The 19,075-nt window shown below is 38.0% G+C and overlaps 1 protein-coding gene across 1 annotated transcript in view; it reads left to right on the top strand.

Annotated features, from left to right (window-relative positions):
- The first annotated feature begins 6,172 nt into the window (after positions 1-6,172).
- The window catches only part of USP14 (ubiquitin specific peptidase 14), a 34,899-nt gene continuing 21,996 nt past the window's right edge, over positions 6,173-19,075 (top strand). Inside the window, exons 1-5 of the mRNA XM_081150068.1 lie at positions 6,173-6,538; positions 10,977-11,122; positions 13,816-13,848; positions 16,719-16,823; positions 17,575-17,678. Coding sequence (XP_081006194.1) covers positions 6,523-6,538; positions 10,977-11,122; positions 13,816-13,848; positions 16,719-16,823; positions 17,575-17,678 — 404 coding nt within the window. The 5' untranslated portion in view covers positions 6,173-6,522. The remainder of the gene's footprint in view (positions 6,539-10,976; positions 11,123-13,815; positions 13,849-16,718; positions 16,824-17,574; positions 17,679-19,075) is intronic.

A 19,075-nucleotide genomic window follows, 5' to 3' on the forward strand; every position in this document is an offset into this window, starting at 1 on the left:
GGGGAAGGGAGGGGAGGGGAAGGAAGGAGGAGAGGGGAGGGGAGGGGGGAAGGGAAGGGAAGGGAAGGGAAGGGGGAAAGAAGGAGAGAAAGAAAAAAAAGGAAAGGAAGGAAGGAAGGAAGGGAAGGAAGGGAAGGAAGGGAGGAAGGGAGGAAGGGAGGGAGGGAGGAAGGAAGGAAGGAAGGAAGGAAGGAAGGAAGGAAGGAAGGAAGGAAGGAAGGAAGGAAGGAAGGAAGGGGAAAGAAAAAAAGAAAGAAAGAAAGAAAGAAAGAAAGAAAGAAAGAAAGAAAGAAAGAAAGAAAGAAAGAAAGAAAGAAGAAAGAAAGAAAAAGAAAGAAAGAAAGAAAGGGAAAGAAAGAAGAAAGAGAGAAAGAAAGGAAAGAAAGAGAGAAAGAAAGAAAGAAGAAAGAAAGAAAGAAAAAAGAAAGAAAAGAGAAAGAAAGAAAGAGAGAGAAAGAAAGAAAGAAAGAGAGAAAGGAGAAAAGGGCAAATGAGTTAGGGAAAACTTGAATTTCTGTTAAATGTGGGAACTGGTAATGTAGACTTTCACTGTATTAATTCCAAAGGAGAGATTGGGCAATGTTTAAAAACGTTAAGTCCTTAGTTCAAAAATGTACTCCTAGTAATGAGAAGGATCAGTTAAATACATACCCATACATATAAGAAACTGCATAATAATAAGGGCAAGAGAAAATTTTGAGTTACCAGAGAGAAAAAAACATTACCTACAAAGTAACAACAAATTTAAAAAGTCTTATCAGCAATCCTAAATGATAGAAGACAATAACAGAATACCTTCAAAGTGCTAGGGGAAAATTACTGTTAATTTACTAATCCCAACTCAGTTAAACTATTACCAAGAATATGATTAAAATAAAGCTATTTGCAGCCAAATACAGAATAAGGGAGTTTACCATTCTCAGAAGCTCATTTTTAAAAATCTATTAAAGTTGTACAACACTTAAGAGAGTTCATCTCCTATATAGTGATAGTGGATGTGGTGTAGTTGAGTGGAGACTAAAAGGATTATTAATATAGTTGATAGTAATGATATGATGAAAAATTCATTCATCTTAACAGCATTGTCTTGAGCAGAGTCATTGCCATCATATATATGTATATTTTTAAATCCTCACCCAAGGATATTTTTCCTATTCCTTTTCAGAAAGAGTGGAAGGTGGGGAGAGAAAGAGAGAGAGAGAGAGAGAGAGAGAACATCGATGTGAGAGAGACAGATTGGTTGCCTCTTGCTCGTGCACAGACCAGGGCCTGGGATTGAGCCTGCAACCGAGGTACGTGCCCTTGGCCGGAATTGAACCCAGGACCCTTCGGTCCACGGGCTGACACTCTAACCACTGAGCCAAACCAGCTAGGGCGCTGTCATGTAATCTTTATTCTCTAACCTTCTGGAGCTACCCTAATTTTTGTCCTTTTCTTGTCGATGCTATAATTCAGGGTGGGGCAAAAGTAGGTTTACAGTTGTTTGTATGGAAAATAATACAATAATAATACTACCAGACTAAACTCTGTGTTTTGCATACTCACAACTGTAAACCTACTTATGTCCCACCCTGTATTCCTAGTTTCTATTGTTGATAATCTTTCACTATATAAGAGTGTTGGTATAGCTGAAAGATAAGGAGATATGAAAGGGGAGAGGAAAAGGGAAAGGAAAAGCTAGCAGCTCTACTTTCCTTATATAGTTGCAGTTGAGATACAGTCTAAAGTCTCGTGGAACAAGAAATGGAGGTTTAAGTATGTTAAAAATTTTGATGTAACCAATAAAAGAACTAAAGCTTAAAATTATAAAAGTTGGGAGAAGTAGGAAGGGGAAAAGGAGGAAGATATCTCATAATAAGCTACATTCTCATATTTTCCAACGGGGATTCAGTAGATATTGTATAAACTTGATATATTAACAAATAGGGTTGAAAGAATATTATTTAGAATTATGAAGGTGACCATGAGGAGCCCTGAAATCACAAAGAGTTCAAGTCAGTTGCCTGTGAGAAGCAGGTTTGGGAGTGGGGCGAGATAGACTTCTATTTTTCTTTAAATATTTTCCTGTTACTGTTTGAATTTTAAACCTTATATGTGTTATTAATTTATTAATTTTTAAAGTAGAGAACATTAAAATGGCCTTTCTGCCTTGACTCAGGGATCCCTATAAAAGAATTCTTGACTTCAGTTAGATCTTTGCTTTGGAACAAGAGATCATCTGGAAAAGTCTAGCACATTTCAGTATTACTTTTCTTGCATGTGATGTCTAGTGACTTTAAGAAGATAGAAAACCCCTACATATTTTATCCTGGCACGCAGGCTCTCTATAGTTATGTCCCACATTCGTCTCCCTACATTATCTATTGCCACAGCCCTGTGCATGTTCTCTGCTCTATTTAGCTAGTCTTCTTATCCTGCACACACAGTCATTACTTATTTTAATATTTTTTCAACATTCTCTGATAAACTATGAGCTCCTGCAATGCAGGGTCCATGAAGAGACAATAAATAATTGTTGAATTAATGAATTTGATTGCTATGAGGTTTTCTTTTTTTCTGTCTCTCTAGGACCCTCCTGCCCCCAACTGCTTACCACTTACTTAAATTTCTTTTTCTTCTCTGAATTCCTATCACCAACAACAGCAATACATTAGTCAGCAAATAGGGTGCTTCATGCTGGGTCTGTGCAGGCCTAGAGAATACAGAAATGAACAAGATGGATGTAGTTGCTATCCAGATACGAAGCAAATAATACACAAATAGTGATCTAATAAAAATTATAAAAGTTCTCCAGAATTGTCTAACTGAATTAACCATCAAATATTTCTGAAGGAGGCACAAAGAAGTTTTCATAGTCTAGATAAAAAGATAAAATATACCATATACATATGTAAAAAAGAGTAAATGTTAAATAGCTGATGCAAAAAAAATTGCTTAAAGAGACAGAGAAAGCTTTGTTTTTTGTAAGGTTTAGAAATGTGTCAGGGAGGTGAGATATAAGTGGAGAGAAAATGGGGAGAGCTTGATTTTAAGGTAGGGCTGGGGGACAAAAATGGAAGGCAAAAAGCATAGTAATTCAAGCATCGTTGAATTTAATTGAAGTTAAGGTAGTATAGACAGGGAAATATTGGGCCAGAACAGTTTATTTGTGTCCAGTTGTAGAGATTTTTGATTCTGAAAGAAACTTTGAGGGTGAGAATTACAAATCATTTACTTCTTCTGTTTTGGGTTCATTAATGAAAACGTCTGGAATTGAGCTTAGCCGAGAAGGTAGATGTATAAACATATGAGTATACCTGGTATTTGTTCTGTTCTAGATCAGTTCTATTTGGTCATTATTCCTCACATACATGCACTCAACTAGCTATTTAAATCTTAGTACATTGAGAGCACCCAGGAACAAATATTATAATTTTCCTTTTATGAGTAAAAAAACCCTAAGCAACCAGTAGTTGTGTGACTTGTTTTAGGAAAACTTTATAAGCTTGAACATTACTTACAAAAAGTCCAACATTTGCTTGGCAGAGACAGCTGGTTTTCCATCAAAATCCATTGCCTCCCTCTTGCATAACAATAGAGTTTAAGCTTGAATCCCTCTGCCTTGTTAGAGACCACATCTCCTAGACTTCCATGCAGCTAGGCCAGGAACCATTTTCACCAATGAAATGTGAATGGAAGTGATTTGTTTCACATCCTTTCCATTCCTCTTGCTTAAAAGGACATTGCTTAAAAGGACAATGACATGGAAGCATAGATGAGACTGATGAATGTCAGAGGGATGGAGGAGGGTGGGTGGGTGGAGGGGGAGAGAGTAACCAAAGAATTTATATGCATTTATGCACAACCCAAGGACACAGACAATGGTGGGGAGAGGAACTGGGGAGGGGGAAGGAATGGGGTAGAACGGGTCATTGGGGAGAAGAAGGGACATTTGCAATATTTTAAACAAAAATAAAATTAAAAAAAAAAAAAAAGGACATTGCAACCCTGTAATTTTTCCCCTTCTAGTTCTTCCTGTGGGCTAAAACCCAGATCGTCCTGCAACCCATCTTCAACCAACTCCCTTAATGACTTGCTGCTCAAAAGCGTGATTTCCTGAGAGCTTGTTAGTATCTTAGACATCATCCCAGACCTACTGATTCAGAATCTGCATTTTAACAAGGTCCCAGGTGATTCACATTCACATTAAACTTGAAAAGCACTGCTTTAGGGGAATGTTGGCCTTTGAACAACCTCATGAAGCACAGCATTGCTCTCCCCACTCATCCATAATTTGCTAGCAATTGAATTGTGAGGCCTCTTTATTATAGCAGCATAGCATTCACCATAATATAATTTGCCTCGTAATTTAGTAGGAAAAAAAGACATAGGAATATTAAAATTATAGGTGCTATAAGAAAGTGTAAATATTTGCTGTTTTTTTTAAAGAATACCGGTGGTAGAATAATGCTTCCCCAAAGATGCCCATGTACTAATTTCTTGAACCTGTGAATGTTACCTTTTATGGCATAGAATCTATTCAAAGGATCTTTGCATATATGATCAAGTTTTGAATTTTAAGGTGAGAAGAGGATCCTGGATTATCCAGGTGGGACCAATGTAATCAAGAGGGAGGCAGAGGATCATAGTCCAAGCAGGAACTGTGAGGATGGAAGCGGATGCTGGAGTAGTGCCATTGCTAGAATGGACCATGAGACAAGGAATGTGGACAGCCTCTAGGTTTTAGAAAAAGGTCAGGAATGAATTCTCCATAGAGCCTTCAGAAAGAGTGCAGTCTTGCCAACACCTTGAGGTTAAGGCTGTTCTTAGACTTCTGTATGCCGAAACTGTAAGATGGTAAATTTATGTTGTTTCAGGTCACTAAATTTGTAATAATTGTTACAGCAACTATAGGAAACTAATACATAGCTCTTCCATTTGGAGCAGCCTATGTCCCATACCCCAATGTGTCTTAATGGCAGACAGGGCCAGGCATTCCTTTTGCTCATCGTTGGCCGATTATATATTCTTGTTTGGGCCATGGAATCTTGAGGGAATGAGGTAGACGCAGAATTAGAAACTACTCATGAAGGTGGTGGCAGGAGTGGTCAGACAGTTCCTGTGACATGACTTTGCCTATGTTCCCTGGTGCCATATCCCTTGGTTCCTATCCAATATCAATGCCTGGTTTGCTGCTTTTCCTATCGATTCTGTTACCTTACCTCTACATTCTACCAATCAATTCCTTCTCTGGTTTCTGTTGTGTATAGCCAAGAGCTTTGATTAATTTAGAGAGCCATGTATTTAGTGTGTGAATATTTCAGTGTGATTCCTCTTTGTATCCACAGCTTCTGTATTGAGTATCTTACACTCAATATATACTTGTTAAATAAGAGGAGCAAACAGCTACAATGTAATGCTACGTGATAGAAAAGGGTAATTGCAGGTGTAGGCTTTAAGTGTACATTAAAGAGCATTAAATGGAGACTTTAAAGTTGGATACAATTTCTGTTGACCATGCAAGAGGGGGCATTCTAAGCAACAAACCGTAGGTAGTTCACTATCTGATATTTGGCCATTTTTACACTTTACTTATAAACATTCAGGTTAATATATTACCAAAATATTAATTTTTTAAAGAAGTCAATCTTAAGCAGAAGATTCTATCCATCAGACCCACGTAGATCAGGGCTTAGCGGCGTATGGTACGTGGGGCAAGGCTGCGATCATCCACAACTCTTGCTGACATCAAGGCAGGCCAGCCATGTAAATTTTCTTTTACCCTTCCTTTCCGTCACCGTCATCACTCCACATCCTCACTTTGCCCCATTTGTCCTAAATTCAGATCCCAAGCCCCCCAATGAGGCTAGAAGTTAGTTGCACCAAAGGGGGAGGGGTGTGCTGAAAACAAACTTGGTCTATTTACTTTCGCCACAAATGTCCTTAAAGGGAGGGCTAGCCATTTTCATTAATAAGTAGGCAGATCCATTTGAGGGGTGGCGCAAGGGCTCTCTCAGCTCTACTACCGGCTATATTAACAACGAAAATCCCCGGCTGGTACGGACCCACCGTTTCGGAACAGGGGAAAACACTTTTTTTAAAAAGCCACAATAATACCAAGTCCCCACTCCACCTGCGGCCAGGCTGGGCGGGGCCAGGCCCACGTGGCCCGCGGGCGCCGCGCGCGTCGTGCAGTGCGCAGGCGCCCACCTGTAGTGGCGCAGGGGCCGCGAGCCCAGGCGCCGCGCCCGCCGCCGCGCTCGCCTCCGCCTCTCCCGGCTTCCCTCCCACCTCTCGGGCTTCTCCACCCTCCAGGCCCCGCCTCGCCGCTCAGCTCCTCGCCTCCTCCAGTTCTGCAGGGGAACTGCGTGTTGCTGCGTCATCGCTAGTGGCCGGTTTGAATGAGTCTCTCGTCGCACCGGAGCTGCCGCCAACACCGCGCCGCCGTCTCGGCTGCTGCCACAGCTTCTTCGCGTCCCTTTCCCTTCGCCGCCCTTGCCCGGCCCAGCCTTCCTGCGCCGCCGCCTCCCCTCTCGCCCCGCCATGCCGCTTTACTCCGGTGAGCTCCCCACTCGCCTCGCGTCGCGCAGCCCTCCCAGCGCTAGGCCTCTGAGTAGGCCTGGCCTGCGGGCGGGCTCCGGGCTGAGCGCGGGCGGGGGAGGGGACGGGAGGCGTGGGCGGGGGTGGCTAGCGAGGGGTTGAGCCCGGCCCCTTTCTCTCTCCTGGCGAGTCCGCGCCCTGCGACCCGAGGGGACGCTGTCTCCTGGGCCGCCTGGTGGGTGGGGTGGGAGCCGGAGTGGAGATGGGGAACCGCGAGCGGCGGCCTCTGGGAGTGGTGACTCTGCAGAATAGTTTCTGTCGCTGTCCTAGTGTGCAGGGAAAGGTGAGGGTGTGTCCCGGGGTCCCCGGGCCAGGCTGGAGGTGCAGTGGGATTTCCTTGTGCTCATCAGTGGAGCCGTGGGAGCGGGCGGCAAGGAGGGAATCCTGAGGTAAGGGAGGGATGGAGGGACCTGAGATGTGAGGTTAGCCTTCGTCGTTGATGGGGTTTCCCTCAGTAGCTTCCCTTCGCTTGCCCCTGCCTACCTTTGCTCAACCTCCTTTTTGGTACCAATTTCTGTTTTATCCCAAGGCAGATTACGACTAATTTTTTTTACTTCGTTTTCATTTCATCAAACACTGTATTGAGTTTCTATGTCCGAAGCATAGCGTTAGCTTTGTGAGGTAGATTAATACACATATCCGCGGGCATCGTTTCCTTTGGAGAGGCGTTGCACGGGTTTTTGCCTGATGCTGGTGTAAGGGGTTGGCCAGCGATCCCATTTTTAGTTAATGAACCTTCCCGTTTCCTAGTCTGATTCAAAATGGCACCTAGTAAGATGTATGTGGTGGCTTCAGTTGGCTATGGATGTGTGATTCATTGGCCATACCTGACTTAACACAATTCCTTTATTGAAGATTCAGCCTATTCAAAGAGTATGAAACAAAAGTAATGTTTAATCTTGAAGTGGATTCTTGATATTCTAGAATGTTGAATCGAATGCTTTAATAATGATTGCTCAGCCCTAGCCGGTTTTGCTCAGTGGTTAGAGCGTGGGCCCGCGGACTGAAGGGTACCACGTTCCATTCCGGCCAAGGGCACGTACCTGGGTTTCAGGCTCCATCCCCAGCCCTGGTCAGGGCTCGTATGGGAGGCAACCAATCCATGTGTCTTTCTCACATTGATGTTTCTCTCTCTGTCTCTGTCTGTCTGTCTCTCTCTCTGAAAAGCAATGGAAAGAATATCCTCCGGTGAGGATTTAAAAAAAAAAAAAGATTGCTCAATCTCTTTCTAGAATTATTATTGGTAGAATAATTACACAATAATTAACAGGAGAATGGTACTTGAAATACTCCATTTATGCAATATAGAATTGAGGGAGCATTAACAGCGATAAATCCCACTGTAGGCTAATATAATACTTAAATACACAGGTGACACACATACAACAAAACCAACCCCTTTCTTGTTCCCCTCAAAAAGTGCCTATATTCACCATACTGTCGATGGTAATAATTGAGTAGCTTCTTAAATATGTAATCAAACTTTCCCTCATTTCCCAAGTTGGGGAATTGAAGTAGATTTCTAAGGTTTCCTCCTTTCACATCTCTGTATTGAGAATCTGTGTTTTCAGGTTCTGCAAAAAGCCCTCCATTAAATGAGAACATTTTAAGTACTGTTTCATAAGTTTTGGTAGAAAATTAAATATCCAGATTCTTATATGGGTAAGGTAAGTGCCACAAAATTTAATGAACACCTGACACAAAGCTAGTGTTTTTACACATGTTGCTTTGTTTTAATCTTCAACATAATCCTGTGATACTGGTATAATTCTCCTTTATGGGTAAGCAAAAGGTTTAAGTAACTTGCCCGTGTGACACAGCTAAGTACATTTCAGATTCTGATACTGTTTTCATTTAGTCCTATTTTTTGCTTGTACTATTGCTATGTTTTTAGTTTACTTCAGTAGTTACAGTCGTACCCTCTTTAATCCCATTTCCCCTGCTGCTGCTAGAGCAGTCTAATGTTCAGACCAGACCAAGTGGCCTTTAAGAAAACCTTTCAGAGATTGCACATTTTCTGTAACATAAAGCCTGTATGTTTTAGCATAACTTATGTTACCTTTCTTGACTTGATCCTTTGCCAGCTTACAGTTTCAGCTGCTTCCCTGTCACCCTGGGAATTATATCTTAGAGCACTCCATGCTGCTTTATTTTTTTGAATGTTTTTCTTGTCTTTTCCAGGAATGCTTTTATTCTTTCTTTTTCTCTGGCTAACACCTAATTTATCTTTGAGTCTCAACTTGATAGTGATAAAAAGTTGATAGTAGCCCTGCTGGCATGGCTCAGCAGTTGAGCATCAACCTAGGTTGCAGGAGATTCCTGGTCAGGGCATATGTGGTGGTTGCAGCTGGATCCCCAGCAGGGGGCGTGCAGGAGACAGCCAGTCTGATGACTCTCATCATTGATGTTTCTCTCTCTCCCTCCCTCCCACTCTCTGAAATCAATAAAAACATTATTAAAAAAAGTTGATAGTGATAACACAGAGTTATCACTTCCTCCAGGGAATTCTTCCTTACTAATGAAGCATTCTTCTGTACTCCAGTAGCATTTATAATATTAATATTGTATTATTTATTTTAACCTTTTCCCTCCATTTCTCCCTTATTAGACTGTAAGTTCATAGAGTCTCCCTAATGCTTGTTACTGGGTTTATCGTTGAATGAATGCTGAATATATTAATTGAACTGATGAAAGAATTGGTATTTGGTGTCAGGGTCAGTTTTTCATATTCTGATTTTAGTAGTTGAAAATCATTTGTTGTGAGATTCTTGTTTTGAATAGGTATAAAGTTTTCAGTGGAAACAAACTTTATCCTTGAGTTTATTTATTTTTACATATTTCAAAAATGCTATTTTATGAGGCTAATTGAAAATTTGTTATTGGCTGAAATTTTTTTATTATGGTAAAGTATATGTAACATAAAATGAACTGTTTTAACCATTTTTAAGTGTAGTTTTTGGCATTCAGTACATTCACAATGTTGTGCAGTCATTATCACTATCCTCCTCCCAACTTTTTCATATTTCTAAACTGAAACTGTTTCATTGAACAATATTCTCCCCATTTCCATTTCCCCCATTCTACTTTCTACCTCTGAATTTTACTACCCTAGGTACCTCACATAAGTGTAGTCATACAATATTTTCCCTTTTGTGTCTGCCTTATTTCACTTAGCATAATGTCTCCAAGGTTCATCCATGTTTTACCATGTGTAAGAATTTCATTCCTTTTTAGGGCTGAATATTATTCATTGTGTATATATGCCACATTTTGTTCACGCATTCATCTATTGATGGACACTTGGGTTGCTCCCATTTTTTGGCTGTTGTGAATAATGCTGCTATGAACATGGGTATAAAATATAAATTTGAGTCCCTGCTTTACATACTTTTGGGTGTATACCTAAAAGTAGAATTGCTGGATCATATGGTAATTCTATGTTTAATTTTGTTAGGCACTGTCATACCTTATTCCACAATGGCTGCACCATTTTATAGTCCCATTAGCAATGCACAAGGGTTCCAGTTTTACCACATCCTTATTTATTTCCTGCTTCTTTTTTTAAAATTTTTATTAAATAGCCATTTGAATGGCTGTGAAGTAGGATTTTAATATTTTTTAGTAATTTAGTTATATCTTTGAATTCTTAATATTTGACCATCTTGTGCTCAGGAACCACACATTTCAATTCTTAGAATGCAGAATCTGTATTCCTTGTTTTAAATATGTTTTTTTCTCCCAATTACCTTTCAAAAACCTTTCTCCTCTCTTTTCCAACAGTATGTAGATTTTAATGACTCCTCAGTTAAATACATTTTGAAGTCTGTGAACCTTATTCTGGGAACTACTTCAGGGTGATCATATTTTGCAAAAATTATTATTATTATTTTTTAATTTTGATTTCAGAGAGAGGAAAGGAGAGGGAGAGAGTTGAAACATCAGTGATGAGAGAGTCATTGATTGGCTGCCTCCTGCACACCCCTGACCAGGGATCAAGCCCGCAACCCAGGCTTGTGCCCTGACCGGGAATTGAACTGCGATCTCCTGGATCAAAGGTCCATGCTCAACTGCTGCGCCACACCCAGCCGGGCTGCAGAATTATTGATGAGGATTCAGAAGACTTGAATATTTACTAACTAGTTTTTTTTGACATTAGTTAAGTCAACCAACTTCTCTTAACTGTTGGTTTTCTTATTTATGAAATGAGAAGTTGGATTAGATCCAGTTAAATTTTACTCAGGACGTGCTGCATTCAGGTCACTCCTGATTTAGTGTAGGCATTATAAACTTAAAAAGATGAATGACATAGTATGGCTTTCAAGAACTAGCCTTCTTCTAAATCTGAAGTCTTGTTATTTTGAAAATGAAAAAAAAAAAAATTATGGTTTTGTTTGCAGTTACCGTGAAGTGGGGAAAGGAGAAATTTGAAGGTGTAGAATTGAATACTGATGAACCTCCAATGGTGTTCAAGGCTCAGCTTTTTGCACTGACTGGAGTACAGCCGGCCAGACAGAAAGTTATGGTGAAAGGAGGAACGTTGAAGGTAAAACTTAGTCCATTATTTTCATTATATACTATTATTATATAATTAGTGAAATGTAACATTTGAAGTTTCTTTTATTTGGTGAGAGTATATAGTTATGGATTACACCTATTTTATTCATGTTAGTGTAAGGAGGAGCATTGTAGCCATTTCAAACATTATGTTATAAAATATCATTAAATTTTTTATTTTCAGATGCACTGTATTAATGAATACATCTGTGGGTCATGGGAGTGGGGTACTTCCATTTGTTTGTATTGTTTGTTGTTTTTCCAAGGAGGGTGCGTTAAAAGTATTACTTTTGTTTTTAGACTATTATGAAATCTATTTGTATTAGTAATTTTCTGTTATAGGGTGGAAAATTTTATTTCTGTTAAAAATATGGAACAAGCCCAGCTGGTGTGCCTCAGTGGTTGAGCATTGCCCCCATGAACCTGGAGGTCATGGTTCAATTCCTGGGCACATGCCCAGGTTACAGGCTTGATCCCCAGTAGGGGGCCTGTAGGAGGCAGCCAGTTGGTGATTCTCTCTCATCATTGATGTTTCTATCTCTTTTTCCCTCTCCCTCCCTCTGAAATAAAAACATATTAAAAAATATATGGTACAGTATAGTAGATATGTATTTTTTTAATAAAAAGAAATAGTTCAGTGTCTTTACCAAAGCTTTGGCTCTGAAATACTGGAAAACTTTATTTTTTCCTGTGGCCTTTCTTGCCTCCTACCCATTAAAAAAGAGCTTCCTTCTCTTAAGGGTAATTGCTAGCTAACACTTATCTGGAGATGGGAGGAAAAAAAATGTTTAAAAAAGAGGGAATTTAATTTTTCCAAGTTCCCTTGGAATGATCACTTTGACTACAGTTAAGAGTCGAAGCTTACTAGCATCATTGATGAAGGGCCACAAAAAAAGATGCAGAAGTATTTTCTTCGTTGTTATTTGTAATACTATATAAGTATATTTTTTTAAAGTACTTTCTTCAAGAGTTTGATATGAAATGCTAAAGAGCTATAGTTAACTTTAGAAATAAGGGCTGGCTACCTCTGTCAGCTGGGCAGTAAAACAGATGTTGGTGAAGAAACATTGTTTCCCCTCCCAGATTGCAGTATGAACTTTTGGTCATTGATAACCTAATTTCTGCTGAACTGTGTACAGGCATACCTCAGAGATATTGCAGGTTTGGTTCCAACGCACTCAATAAAGCAAATATCACAGTGAAGAATGTCACAAATATTTTGGTTTCCCAGTGTATATAAAAGTTACGTTTATGCTATACTGTAGTCTGTTAAGTGTGCAGTAGCATTATGTCTAAAAAAACAATGAATATACCTTAATTTAAAAATACTTTAGCCCGGCTGGGTGTGGCTCAGCAGTTGAGCGTTGACCTAGGATCCAGGCAATTGGGGTTCGATTCCCGGTCAGGGCACATGCGCAGGTTGCGGGCTCAATCCCGTCGGGGACGTGCAGGAGGCAGCCGATCAATGACTCTCTCATCATTGATGTTTCTGTCTCTCTCCCTCTCCTTTCCTCTGTCTGAAATCAATAAAGGTATATTTTTAAAAAAATACTTTATAGCTAAAAAATGATATTCATTTTCTGAGACTTAAAGTTTTTGCTGGTGGAAGGTCTTGTAAAAAAACTCAGTAAAGCAAAGCACAGTAAAACAAGGTATGCCTGAAGTGGTGGTATACAGTAGATAATTATAGAAAATGCTAAGGAAATGAAGCTGACTAATAGCAATCACTTAATTACTTACTTTTTGCCAGGCTTTTATTTATTTTTAAATTCTCAACTGTATATATTTAGAAAATGATGAAAGTAAATGTGAGGTAGCAGCGTCAGAGGGCTTAAGTAAGATATAGTAACATACCAAAAGAGCATGTGATTTATGAGTCAAGTAGATCTGGGTTCATTTCCCAGCTCTTGTGACCTCAGATAAGCAAGTGCTCTGAGGGGGCGTATATAGTTATTATTACATATGATTAGCAGTAGTAACTCTTAAACTGAGAAGAGTCTTTAGGAAGTTACTGTGCCACTTTGAAGCAGGTGTTCAGAGAGATCATTAGTTATACCACCAAAGGGAAGCAGATAGACTGCCTGGTACCTTCAGCAAAAAGAAAGGAGTAATATAGAACTGACTTTATTCTGTGAAGAGAAGGGCTTCAGTAGGCCAAAATATCTGTGAACCAGTCATGGCATTAAGGGAAAAGTATTGGTTTAATTGAAAATACTGAAGTAAAAGTATTGGTTAATTGTTTCATGTGAAATTTAGTACTTGAGAAACATTGGACTAAAGCACTTTCTCAAGAGTCTCCTGATTTGGATAATAAATTCTGTAATTACCCTAATTATGTAGACCTTATTTCATGTTACTCTTCATTCTTGTCACCTAAGGTAGTTATGAGCTATGCTGGTTCCTAACATGCAGTGAACATGTAAAAATTATCATCTTTCATTTGTCATCAATCAGGTGTTTTTTAGTACCTCTGGTGCTACCAGGTTTGCTGTCTTTTGATTGTCGTATGTGGTTTAAGCAATTGATAGAATTACTGTCTTTAGGACTGCACTTGTTTTTTAAAAAATACTTTGATTACAGTAATTTAAATAATATCTGATAAATTTTATTTTGAAGTAGTTTAAAATTAGTTGATTATTATACAGGGGTGATTGAATGTTCTTTTACTTGTCTTTAAAACAGGATGATGATTGGGGGAACATCAAAATTAAAAATGTAAGTATTATCCTATGAACACTATTATAATGCAGTTTCCTAATTATTATATCAAAGTATATTCCAAATGCCTTTTTTTCCATGTGTTGATTGAGTTGTTCCAGCAACATCTGCTGACAATACATTCCTTTTCGCATTGACTTGTGTTGGAGACTTTCTTGAAAATCAGTTGTAGGTCTATTTTTGGACTCTTGTTTCATTTATATATTAGATTAAACTTATACCACTACCACATGGTCTTGATTTCTAAAGCTTTCTAAGTCTGGATAGAAGATATTGTAAGTTCTCCAACTTCTTTTTCTTTGAGACTATTTTAGCTCCTTGACACTTCTGTATAATTTTAGAGAAGTCTGTCAATTTCTGCATATGGACTCCTGGTATTTTGTTTGAGATTGCATTGAATTTGTAGTTCAGTTTGAGGAGAATGAACATCATAACGGTATTGAGTATTAAAATCCTTAAATATGGTGTACTGCTTCATTTGTGTAGGGCTTTATATTCTCTTGGCAGAGCTTTGTAGTTTTTTATTTTAGCATGGTTTTTGTTAGATTCATGGAATTTAATGTTTCTTAGCTGTTGAAAATGATACTTAAAAAAATTTGTTTCCCAATGTTCATGGCTAGATTGTAAAAGTACAGTATATTTTCACCCTGTGACCTTACTAAATTCACTTACTAGCTCTAATAGTTTTTTTTTAGATTCCTTTGGGTTTTCTATGTACATAGTATGTTATCTACAAATAGAGACAGCTTTACTGCCCCCTTTCCAATCTTTATGACCTCTATTTCTTTTTATTGCCTTACTTCACTGCACATACAAGTTAATTAATTATATATTGACCAAGTATCCTGTGACTTGACTGATTTTATGTATTAGTGTCTTAGGATAATGTAGGTATATAATCATTATAATCATGTAATTAACACTGAAGAAGGTTTTATTTATTTTTTTCAATTCTATGCTTTTTATTTCTCTCTTTTTCTTGTTTTATTCCACTGGTTAGGATTTCAGCACAGTGTTGAGTGGAAGTGGTTGATAGTGTACATCATTGCTTTTTTCTGATCTTATGAGGAAAGTCTCCAGTCTTAGCTGGAGATTTTTTTTTTTTTTTGACAGATGTTCACCATAGGTTGAGGAAGTTCTGTTTCTGGTTTGCTGACAGTTTTAGCATGAATTGGAGTTGAATTTGGTTGAATACTTTTTTTGTATCTGTTGAAATGATCATTTATTTTTTTATCCTTTAATCTGTTACACCAACTTTCTTGAATAGTAAACCAACTTTATATTCTTGATAAGCCTCAGTTGGTTCTTTTTATATATTGCCAGATTCTATTTGGTAGTATTTTGTTAAGGATTTTTATGTCTTTTCATGAGAGAGAGTTTGTATTGTTTTTTCTTAAAATGTTTGTAAAATTTTCCAGTGAAGCCTTCCAGGCTTTCTTTGTGGGAGCACTTTTCTTTTTCTTCTCCTTAATAAAATTTTTTCTCTAGCTTACTTTATTGTAAGAATCCAGCATATAATACATATAACATACAAAATATGTGTCATAATTGACTTATCAGTAAGGTTCTGGTCAATAGTAGGCAATTAGTAGTTAAGTTTTTAACTAACAGTAGTTAAGTTTTTGTGGAGTCAGAAGTTTTAAGTGAATTTTTTTCTTAAATTTTATTGTTGACAGTATTACAGATGTCTCCCATTATCTCCCCTTTTGCCCCCCTCCACTCAGCTCCTGCCCCACCCCAGGCCTTCCCCATGCTATTGTCTGTGTCCATGGATTATGCATATATGCATAAATGTTCTTTGGTTAATCTCTTCCTGTCCTCTCCCCCCCCATGCCTCCTCCACTGAGATCTGTTATTCTGTTTCATGCATAATTACCTCTAAATCTATTTTGTTGGTCAGTTTATTTTGTTCTTTAGATTCCACTTATACGTGAGATGAGATATTTGTCTTTCTCTAACTGGCCTATTTCGCTTAGCACAATAGTCTCCACGTCCATCCATACTGTCTCAAAGGGTAAGAGAGACTGCTTTTTTACAGCTGTATTATAGTATTTCATTATAAATGTACCACAGCTTTTTTATCCACTCATCTACTGATGGGCACTTGGGCTGTTTCCAGATCTTAGCTATTGTAAGTAATGCTGCTATGAACATAGGGACGCATATATTCTTTCTGATTGGTGTTTCGGGATTCTTAGGATATATTACCAGAAGTGGGATCTCTGGATCAAAAGGTAGTTCATTTTTAATTTTTGAGGAACCTCCATACTGTTTTACACAGTGGCTGTACCAGTCTGCATTCCCACCAGCAGTGTGCTAGTGTTTCCTTTTCTCTGCATCTTTGCCAGCACTTCTTGTTTGTTGATTTGTTGATGGTAGCCATTCTGGCAGGTGTGAGGTGATACCTCATTGTAGTTTTAATTTGCATCTCTCTGATGATTAGTGACTTTGAGCATGGTTTCATGTGTCTGTAGGCCATTAGTATGTCCTGTTTGGAGAAGTGTCTATTCAGGTCTTTTGCCCGTTTTTTAATTGGATTGTTTGTCTTCCTGGTGTTGAGGTGTATGAGTTCCTTGTATATTTTGGAAATTAAACCCTTATCGGTTGTGTCATTGGGGAATATATTTTTCCATACAGTAGGTTGTGTTGTGGAAAGACGTTTAATTAAAAATTTAGTGTCTTGCCTGGCCAGCGTTGCTCAGCGGTTGAGCATCGACCTATGATGAAGGAGATTGCAGTTCGATTCCCAGTCAGGGAACATGCAAATAGAAGCATGCAATATGTGTTTTGCTATGTGTCTTCTTTTATTGAACATAAAAATGATTAATTTTTGAGCATTTTATGAAATTAATTTTTTTAAAAAACAGGGGATAACTCTACTAATGATGGGATCAGCAGATGCCCTTCCTGAGGAACCCTCAGCTAAAACTGTCTTCGTAGAAGATATGACAGAAGAACAGTTAGCATCTGCTGTAAGACAAACCACATTTTATATGATCCCTACTTTTCAGAAGTACAGTTACTGAGGTGCCTTTCAGAAAGTAGCATATGAATGTTTTGAAGATTTAATAGTTAATATCAGGATGTATGGTTTATTTATTTATTTATTTTTGAAATTGATTTGAGTCCTCCTATAAGCGGATAATTGATTATAATGTCAATTGATATCTATAATAAATATAAGTTTGGCAGGTAGTCAGCACTATTTAAGTGTTTACTATTATTTTTATGGGGAAACAGGCTCAAAGAGGTTAAGTAGTTAAATGCTGGGATATTTAAATTCTTAAAACCTTCCATGTTGAAAATGCATACAATTTATTCTCATTTTAAATGCAATGTTGGTTTAGAAACTGGCCAACTTATACTTGTCAAATGTTGTTATTTTTACCACCCAGTGTTTATATTGTACCATTCCTTTTTTTTTTTAAGAAGTGTTTCTATGTATATTTTGTCACTGTGTTTTAATGATAAGCCTACAAAGAAGGCAGGATTGATATGACTGTCCTTTTATTATTTTCAAGAAAGGAATAAAAACACAGAATGATCGTTAGTATGGCACATGGAACAATTTTTGTTGGGGAAATAAAACATGTTACTTTAGGATAAAGGTGGACTATAGATTGGTATGAGTTGGTAAATTATAGTTCCTTCAAAAGGTGAACTTTAGTGATTTATATATGCTATGTCATTTTATAAAAATGACTTAATTCTTTTCCTTATAAGATGGAGTTACCATGTGGATTGACAAACCTCGGTAACACTTGTTACATGAATGCTACAGTTCAGTGTATTCGTTCTGTTCCTGAACTCAAAGATGCCCTTAAAAGGTAAGACAAGAGAAATGTTTTAAGTCGTCTTTGGGTAATGGAGGTTCACATTTGGATGAGTAGTGTGGTTTTTGTGTGTGTGTGTGTGTGTATATATTTAGCAGCTTTATTGAGATATAATTCATTATTTTAAAGGATTCCAGTTAAATGGTCTTTATCATATTCACAAGGTTGTGCAACAATCACCACATCTAATTTCAGAATATTCCCCACCTACCCCACCCCAAAGAAACCTCATACTCAGTAGCAGTCACTTGTTATACCCTTCCCACCTGCAACGCTAGGCAATCATCAGTCTACTTTTTGTCTTATACATTTGTCTGTTCTGGACATTTCATGTAACTGGAATCATAATATGTGCTCTTTCTGTGACTGGCTTCTTTTACTTATTTTCTAGGTTTATTCATGTTATGTATTTACTTTATCCCTTGGAATGGCTGAATAATATTCAGTTGAATGGATATACCACATTGGTTTATCCATTTCAGTTGATGGACATTTGCTTTGGATTGTTTCCATTTTTTAGCTGTTATGAATAATGCAGCTGTGAATATTCAGTCACAAGTTGTGCAGATGAGTTGTTTTCATTTCTCTTGGTTATGAGTATATTGCTTGGCAACATGTTGAGGAACTGCCAGACTGTTTTCCAAAGTGGCTTCACCACTTTACAACCTCACCAGCAGTGTAACAGAGTTCCAGTTTCTCCACCTCCATGCCAATCTTGTTATTTTATGTCTTTGATTATAGCCATCCTGTGGGTGAAATGATATCATTGTGGTTCTCATTTGCGTTTACCTAATGAGTAGTAACATTGTATGTGCTTATTGGCTGTTTATATTTCTTCTCTGGAGAAATGTCTCATCAAATTAGTTACCTATGTTTTTAAATGTGTTTTTATTGAATTTTAGAGAGAGAGGAAGGGAGAGGGGTAGAGAGATAGAAACATTAATGAGAGAGAAACACCTCCTGAGGATTGAGCCTGAAACTCAGGCATGTACTCTGACTGGGAATGGGACCAGTGACCTCTTGGTTCATGGGTTGATGCTCAACCACTGAACCACACCAGCTGGGCTATTTGCCTATGTTTTAAGTGGTTTGTTTTTATGATACAAATACTTCTTCAAATAGATAAATTGCAAATCTTTTTTTCCATTTTGCGAGTTTTTTCACTCTCTTGATGGTATTGCTTAGAGCACAAAAGTTTTGGTTATTTTCCTTTTTTAAAAAATCAAATTTATTGGGATAACATTGGTTAAAAGTTTTAAATTTTGATGTAGTTTAATATTTTTTTGTTTTGTTGCTTGCTTTTGTGTGTCTTTTTTGGTGTCATGTAAGAAACCATTGCCTAATCATGGTCACAAAGATTTTGTTTTTTTAAGAGTTACATAGTTTTAGCC

This window comes from Miniopterus schreibersii (assembly GCF_964146895.1).
Source record: "Miniopterus schreibersii genome assembly, chromosome: 10".
Lineage (NCBI taxonomy): Eukaryota > Metazoa > Chordata > Mammalia > Chiroptera > Miniopteridae > Miniopterus > Miniopterus schreibersii.